The sequence below is a fragment of the Seriola aureovittata genome, chromosome 11 (assembly GCF_021018895.1).
Source record: "Seriola aureovittata isolate HTS-2021-v1 ecotype China chromosome 11, ASM2101889v1, whole genome shotgun sequence".
NCBI classification, from domain to species: domain Eukaryota; kingdom Metazoa; phylum Chordata; class Actinopteri; order Carangiformes; family Carangidae; genus Seriola; species Seriola aureovittata.
The window spans coordinates 3,797,209-3,805,778 of record NC_079374.1 but is presented as its reverse complement, the minus strand read 5'-3'; the positions used below and the strand labels follow the sequence as shown (position 1 = coordinate 3,805,778).

General features: G+C 41.5%; 1 protein-coding gene across 1 annotated transcript; it reads right to left on the bottom strand.

The window, feature by feature from the left end:
- Positions 1-241: 241 nt before the first annotated feature.
- LOC130177807 (acetylcholinesterase collagenic tail peptide-like) lies at positions 242-8,077 on the bottom strand. Its single transcript, XM_056389764.1, has 15 exons — positions 7,957-8,077; positions 5,965-6,051; positions 5,183-5,286; positions 5,023-5,064; positions 4,801-4,827; positions 4,643-4,714; positions 3,831-3,896; positions 3,634-3,660; positions 3,491-3,535; positions 3,356-3,391; positions 3,176-3,256; positions 2,835-2,931; positions 2,374-2,483; positions 1,452-1,571; positions 242-662 (listed from the first exon to the last, which is right to left on the bottom strand). Exons 1-15 carry the CDS (start codon positions 8,042-8,044, stop codon positions 645-647), a joined length of 1,020 nt encoding a protein of 339 aa, XP_056245739.1. The 5' UTR covers positions 8,045-8,077; the 3' UTR covers positions 242-644.
- Positions 8,078-8,570: the final 493 nt, after the last annotated feature.

Here is an 8,570-nt window from a genome sequence, read left to right as displayed (position 1 = left end):
CCCCATAAAATGTAGAGCCACTAAACCTTGATGTTAAACCATTACTGTCCAGTTATTAAATGAATAACTGCTCGTCTCTGTCAGTTTGTCAAAGCTTGAAGTGATGCACACTGCACTGACTCCTTGCAAGAAGCCAACACCTGTAACCTGTAAAAGTGTTTTATTTATTCAGTAAAACAATGAAAACTTAAGATAAAGAATGAATTATAAAAAAATCCCAGTCTGATATCAAGGCAAAAGACAGTAATCTGATTTTTATTGATCTCTTTGTAGGAGCTGGATCACTGCAGCAGCATACACCTAAAATAAATACGTTTTTTCTACATTCATGATATAAAACTATTCACATGAGGAAAAATAAAAACAAAGAGGAACACTGTGGGTAAGGAGTGTTTAAATGTAATAAAATGCCCAAACAGTGCACATGCATTTATAAATCATATTAGCAGAAATGCTGAAATATGTTATTACAATAAAGTAGAATAAAGCATGTTTTCAGGAACACAGTTACACACAGTCACACCTGGAAGCTGCTCACAATCTGAGCTGTTTGGCCACTGAGCGACTGGATCAGGTCAGATGGAGTGTCTTGCTCGAGGGCACTTCAGTGGTGGTGATGCTAGTGTGTGTTGGATGGAGTGTGTTCAGTGTCTGCGGTCATCCTGGTCCACACAGAAAGAAAGAAAGAAAACAAAAAGAGGAACAGCTAAAGAAGGTAAAGAAAATATAGCAATTGCAGTTAACACTTATTTAGCAAACTTTATTACTGTTAAATAAAAGTGGTCACACTGAAGAATGAAGCATTTGTATTTAACACCTCAATGGAAATGGAAATCAGGAAATCTCTAAAAGGTTATAGCAACAGTTTAACATAAATGTCAAAGCTAACAGCATCTGACACGACTTTCTAATTCAGTTTTAGTAACCGTCAAATGTGTAAAGTATGTTTGGACATGTACATGTACAGTAGTTAAACATGTAGCTGCTGTGAAATGAATTTATTATCGTTTTCATATCTCACATTTCTATTTTTAAACTCTGTCATTATTTAATCAAAAATGAATTTTCTTCCAGTCTTTATTAATACGCCGACTTTTACACCTGAACCAATGTTACCCACTCAGTTGGCAGTTTATTAGGAACACCTGCAGTAGTTAAAACTAATCCAGTCTAATACAACCGTCCTTCATGATCATGTTGGAGGATATAGTGTGTGATGGTGTTAAACTGTATTGCATTATACAGACGTGTTTGTGTTATTTAGTCTACTCTCACTGATATAATAACATAATGCAACGCAATATAACCTTCATGAAGGGGAGTTTACTGCAGGATTGTTGTACTAACCTGCTTTAGTTTTACAGTATCTAGGTGTTCCTAATAAACTGACAGCTATATATATTTGTGGTTTTGGTGATGTGGTGTTTTTATGTGTCTCCAGCAGTCGTTACCAGGACGTTGATCCACTGGGAATCAGAGTAGATGTACAGAGCCTGTCTGTCCGTCCGCAGCACCATCACGTTCTCCCCCCGCAGCCTCCTCATCTGTCTCTCTCCATCTGCAATAAACACCTGGAGAGGAACATATATATATATATATATATATATATATATATAAATGCTACACTTAAAAATGTCTCTTTTTAATTCACAAGGGGCCAGCCAGCATCACTGTCCTACTCATATTTAGCAGGGTGCAGATTCTCCACAAGGGGGCACTGTTCAGTCGTTGGCTATCGACACCTGTTGACCCTACACGTCTTAATGTGAAGTATCTACAGGAGTCAGATAAATGTTGTGGAGTAAAAATACAATATTATGCTCTGAAATGTAGGAGCAGAAGTTTAAAGTAGAAGTAGTTGAAATAATTTAAGGTACAAGTACTTTAAAATTGTGTGTTAAAGGTCACATATTGTATAAAGGTAGATGTCCACGTGTAGTGTGATTATAGATCAGCTCTAGCTTCTATATTAATACTGTGAAAGTATCAAAGCCTCAGTCCACAGAGAAATGCACACAGCCTGTATTCAGAAACTGAGCCTTAAAACCAGCCGTCAGGACTTCTGGAACTTTGTGATGTCACAACAAAGCAGTCACCAAGCCCCGCCCACCTGGACCCACCATCCAAACCTTGCAGGATTTGGTTTCTCCAAGTGTTTAAAGTGAATATTTTTATTGGGTCACTCAGAAAACAGTCAGCCAATCAGAAGAGAGGCTCAGAGCATCCTCTCTTCTGATTGGCTCACCGACCTGTTGTTACTAGAGCTGCAGAGAAGCCAAATAAAACACTGAAAAGTGTAAAATATGGGACCTTTAAAGTCAACCTGACAAAATGAAGAGGTGTGTTTGATTCCACAGTGTGTGCGACACTGACCGCCTGGACTCTGTCCAACAGTCGCTCTGGGGTTTGAACCTGTGAACAGTGGCATTCGGCTGAAGGACCTCGGCTTCCCGTGTCTCCCTGCGGGCCTGGTAAGACGTACACTACAACACAAGGTGTCATTGATCAGTAAATGAACAGAGCTGCTCTGTGTAACAGCATCAGTGAGACAACATGTTTCTCCTTTTCAGGGTAGAAATTCTTTCTCTGCTCGCTGTGTCATATTTCTTATTCTTCTAAAAGAGAAACCAGGACAACGGAGGTTTGAATCAGTCCATGACATTCAACCACTTCTCATGTGGCTCCACTTTAAACACAGAAGTGGAACCTGTCAGAATCTGATATCTCCCGTTGGTGTTGTCCATCTTATAAAGTCTGGTATTATCATGTTTAGTCTCCTCTCTGTGTAACTGCAGCCTGTCTGGTAAATCGTTCAACTTCCTGCTGTCACAAACCTTGTCCAGGTAGTCCAGGGTCTCCAGTCAGACCGGGCAGTCCCGCTGGACCGGGACGACCCAGCTTCCCTGGGGGTCCACGAGATCCCTTCAACCCCTACAGACACATTCATTCATTCATTCATTCATTGAATCACTGGTACATACCAACCTCCTACAACCAGCTGTGTCTCTACAGAATAATGGAGTCCAAAAACATGCTCCACATTATATATTTAAATGAACTCCTGAATGCACAGGTAACTTAAACTACCATGAGAACACACCTGTTATTTAACAGCCCCTCCTCAACCGCAGTAATACTGAGTTATAGACAACAGTATGTAACTGTATGTACCCACCATGCTTCCTCTGCTTCCTGGATCTCCTCTGGGTCCCTGCTCACCCCTCTGGCCTGGATCGCCCCACAGACCTGGGTGGCCCTGGAACAGCACAGCACAGCACAGCACAGCACAGAATACCATGCACACACAGATTTACTCTATTTTTATTTTCAACTAAGTGTTTATCACGTCTTCTACCTTCTCTCCTGGCTCTCCAGGGACGCCACGCTCACCCTGCAGACACACACAGGTTGATTCGTACAAACAGTTGAATTAATTTGTATATTTATGTCACAGGAACAAGAAATGACAGGAGAGAGAGTTCATCCTCACCATCTCTCCACTGGCTCCTCTGTTTCCTTTCACACCTTTATCACCCTAAAAGATCGATCAGAAACATCAGATATAAGTGCTGCTCTTTGGAAATGTCAGCTGTGTTTGAAGTGTATAAAACATGCAGGATGATGGTCACCTACCATGAATCCTTTACGCCCCTTACTGCCCTGTGAATACACAAGTGTACAGTGTGATGCATTTAAGGTACCTGGTGATTTTACACGTTTCTCTGTATGATATAAACACTACACAGTAGTAGTTATTTACATCTCGTCTTAGTCTGGTTCATGTGTTATATATTAAACCACGTGGTATATGATGTGGAAACGCGATGCACCTTTATCATCCCAGGAGTTCCTATGTCTCCGTACAGACCCCTCCAGCCTCTGTTGCCCTTCTCTCCCTGCGGACACATTATTTCATATCAGATTAAATCATACATACATAAAATGAACCTTGTAAAATACACAGTGGTTCCTGGTGGACGCTTCAGCCTCGTGGTGTTACTTTAGGTGTTTTGTTCTGTAGCAGAGTCAGGTTTTACAAAACCTTTACAAATTATACTTTGTTTGAAAGATCTAAGTTTCCTGACCCACATTTCACTGCAACAGCTGCTGCCACAGAATTGGTTCACACTATAATAAACACATAAGATCCTACTACAGGCCATATATTCCCCTACCACGTCTGTGCCTCTGTAACTCTGGCTCAGTATCTCTAATACTCATTCTGACTTTTTAGTTTTAGATTTAAAGCGTTACCTTTCAAATGAGCCCAGGGTTATGACTGTGGTGCATTATGTCGCAAATACTAATTATTTTGCCACAACATTAATCACAGTGATAGTAAAAGGGAACTCTAAATGTGGAAGGTTTAATTAATCAGTGGTGACACGGACAGATAATTAGTGACTTTTGAAATATATTTGACTCAATGGCTCAAACTGTGGTGAATAAAAGAGGATTTCCTTTATAAATCTACATTTGTTTTTTGTTGTTGTTGTTTTTGCGATGAATTCTCAATGTATTAAGTCTGAATGATTCAAAACCCTAAAAGAATTCAATGCAAATATCCAAATACAAATGTGTGTTTTGAGATGCGAGAGCGGTACGTGTCAGTGTGTAACCGTTTGTGGGTTGTTTCTGTGACCTTTTGACCTGGCTGTCCCATGGATCCTTGCGGTCCTGGTTCTCCCTCTGGACCCATCACACCGGGTCGACCCTGAAATACACGCAGCAGTTTGACCTTTTATGAAGTTGTGGAGAGAAGAGCTTTGTGTGCTTGTATGTGTGAGTGTGTTACTGTACCTTGGGTCCTCTGGGTCCTCTGCAGCCCTTTAAAACACAATCATGATTAAACTGTAGTGAATGTTGCTTGTAAAAAACACATTATAACATTATTTCATTATATGAAAAACAGCTATAATGACTGAGTGTGTCATTTTTTGAATTTCACCTTAAATTAAACATGAGATTCAATAAATTCCCCCCAAAAAAAGAAGCAAGAGTCCTAACAGAGGTCTGTCGCACCTTTTCTCCTTTAGGTCCTGTGATGTGTTCTGTTATATCAACCTGATGAGTTCAAGACAAACTGGGAGAGTTAGGTTAACACGTATCATGAAAGACATTGGAGTGAAGGCTCTCTCCATATATCAATGCACATGTGTGTGTAAGTGTGTGAATTCATCACCATCAGCTCTGCTTTCCGTTTAATTGGAGGAAACATCGGGGGCGGAAGAGGAGGAGGGATGAAGACGTCACATCTCCGAGCCGACCGACTGCTCGGTGGAAATCCTGCAACGACAGATGTAAAAACATTCATACAACTCTGAAGTGACACATGAATTTTCCTCCATATTTTCTTCTTCTTCTGTGTTTTATTTGAAGTGTTGATCCATAACAAGATATAATTGTGGTTTAAGAACCAAAAACCATCTCAGTGTAGTTTTACATCTCCTCTCTCAGGCTTCTCTCTGGAGCTCTAGTAACAACAGGTCGGTGAGCCAATCAGAAGAGAGGAGGCTCTGATCCTCTCTTCTGATTGGCTGACTGTTTTCTGAGTGATCCAATAAAAATATAGCAGATTTCAGGTAAAAACACTCAGAGAAACCAAATCCTGTAAAGGTTTGGATGGTGGGTCCAGGTGGGCGGGGCTTGGTGACTGCTTTGTTGTGACATCACAAAGTTCCAGAAGTCCTGACAGCTGGTTTTAAGGCTCAGTTTCTGAATACAGGCTGTGTGCATTTCTCTGTGGACTGAGGCTTTGATACTTTCACAGTATTAATATAGAAGCTAGAGCTGATCTATAATCACACTACACATGGACAGAGACCTTTAGGGACCTTTAAAATGTTTGCATAGGTCATGTTAATTACCTTCTAATAGTCTACAGTAGTAAAAGTCCTCAGTCTGTTTATCTGCTGGGACTCTGGACTAAAGATCTGGTTCCCTCAGTCTTGTGTTTGTACTCACTGGTGGTGATGGAGGGAGCAGCCGGGTGGAGGCCGCTGAGCAAGGCAGTCCATCCCAGAACCAGCTGAGTCAGCATCTCCTCTCTTCCTGCAACAGCTACATGTTAACGGTCTAAAAACAAAAAGTGCATGCAGTCCAGACTGTAAGTGTTAGGACAGTTACGTTTGTTCTTCAAGCTTCAGGATTCGACAGAATTAACACGCCAAGTCTCAGCTTTAATTTGATTTGAAAATTGAAAGAACTGTTGCGATACAGCCCGGTAAACACCATGTGCCTGAAGTGAAAGGGTCTAAAAGTAATTAGACACTTGGCTCCTAAATGTTTCTCGGGCGGCTGTGTTTTGTTTCGATGTTAGTTCATGTACAGAGGAGTTCACGTGAGATGTAGACATGTAGACCGAGGTGGAGCTGTCAGTCAGCGTGAGGAGTGAAGACGTGACCATGCAAGTGAGGAAGAAATCAAAAGTGGTAGGAGAGTAGACAGAGGAGCAACAAGTCGTATCATTTGCACGGTGAAGGAAAACCTTTATGAGTGTGGAGACTGCTCTCCAGGAAGTAGGTCGACATGAACCTCAGAGGATTCACCACAAGATGCAAAAACCCCGGGAAGACTCAGAAGCTGTCGTCTGGTCTCTCTGTGTCTACGGACTGATGACCGAAAAATCAACCTCTATGAAAATGAAGGAGAGAGTGCGAAGAACAGAAGATCAGCTCACGACCCAAAGCCACCGCCTCATCCGTCAGACATGGTTCTGGTTCTGATCTCTGACAGACGCAACAGGATGAACGCAGCAGGTACAGGAGCTTTTCTGTGACTCACATTCATCTAAACTCATTCTCCCATTCAGGAGGACGATGATCCTAAAGATACGACCAAAGCAAACCAAAGAGGTGGAAGATATCCTCGACTGGCCGACTCAGTCACCTGACCTCAATCTGACTGAGCGACCAAAGGCAGAGACCCCACGACAAGGCCTGAGAGAGCGTCACCGGGGGCGATACGAAACATCTGCTGATCTGATTTAAGTTCAGTGACTTAAAATGATTTCACACAAAACATTAAATATAATGAATTTGTTTGACTTCTGTAGTTACTTTTTTTAAACACCTCAACTTTTCATTAAATATTGACATAAACCTGCTTGAAATCGAAGCTGAGACTTGGCACTTTAATGTCGTATCTATTATTTTATTTCTTATCGGAAGTTGCTGAAGCTCAGAACCAGAAGAACAAAAAAACGTCCAACTCTCCAAACACTCGGGGTCTCTTATTCAGTAGATAATTAATTCAGTAGATAAATAATAATAATATCTCGTTGTGTTTGAGAAGGTTCGCGGAGCATCGAACAGCTCCAAGAGACACGTTCATGCTTCGATCAATGAAACCTTCAGCTTTAACTCTTCAGCCTTACAGAGACATTAGTGACATAATCTTTGTTGCAGTGAGCAGATTACCATTCTCCTATTTAGATTTGAAATCAAGCTGCTGCAGTAACAGGTGAGGAGATTATCTCTGAATTCAAATGCAGCTCCACTTGTTCAGTTTGTAGATTTCAGAATTAGAAATTATTTATTCCTGAAATAAGGCAGATAGACACAGATCACTGATGTTATCAAGGGACCAGATTAACTCGTTCATAATGAATTTACAATCAGTCTTGACAGACAAAGACGATTAACTTCATTTCTAAATGACAAAATCAGCCTAATGTAAAGAAACATGAACAGACTAATTCAATTAATTACATTAATTTTCAGAAATGACTCGTATCGATGTATAAAATATGTGAAAACTAACCCGCTCATAAAGATGATGGTGCATCTTGAGATATTAATAAATAAATACATTTATCATGTTATTGCCAACTCTGGCTCAGACGCTGATGCTTCTCACAGCTCAGACATCAGATCACGTTAAAAGGACTCTGTGTGTGTGATGTGTGTTTGTGTGTGTGTGTGTGTGTGATGTGTGATGTATGTGTGTGTGTCTTACCTTGCTGTGCTCTGCTCTGCTCTGCTGTGTGGACACTCTCGCCCTGCGGTGGGAGACGTCTGCTGGAGCAGCTCGTCTTCCTGGTCATGGTCCAGCAGAGCTGCAGCCCAATCTGCTGGGCTTGCACACTGAGTCCGACTTCTCTCAATAAACTGTGGAAATGCAACGCAGCCTCTGGCAGCGCTCTGCAGAAATAATCAGATAATTGCCCTCACACCGAGCCAAGGAGAAGCTCGGCTCATCGGGCCTCGCTGTGGAGGACGGAGCAGTGGAAGGAGCCCGGTCGCACCTTCTGTCATATTGTGTTATATTACATTACTGTGCTTCCATTTACATCTGAGGCTTTGAGCCAAGCTCCTCATGGCAATCGGATCCGTTTATTGTGATTCTGTAAACCAAAGTGTTGCTGATTCACGGACCTCGCAGCGAGGTCAACACAAGAAACATCTGCGACACCACGAGGGAGATCGAAAGCAACAGTTCGGCAACACATCAGCGTTAATGAGAAGTGTTGAAATATCGTTTAGATGATAAAAAGCAGTAAAAAATGAAACTTCAAAATGTCAAGTCTCCTGCAGAAATTCTTGTTCTGTGACTTCTCTTTGCTGAAGTGA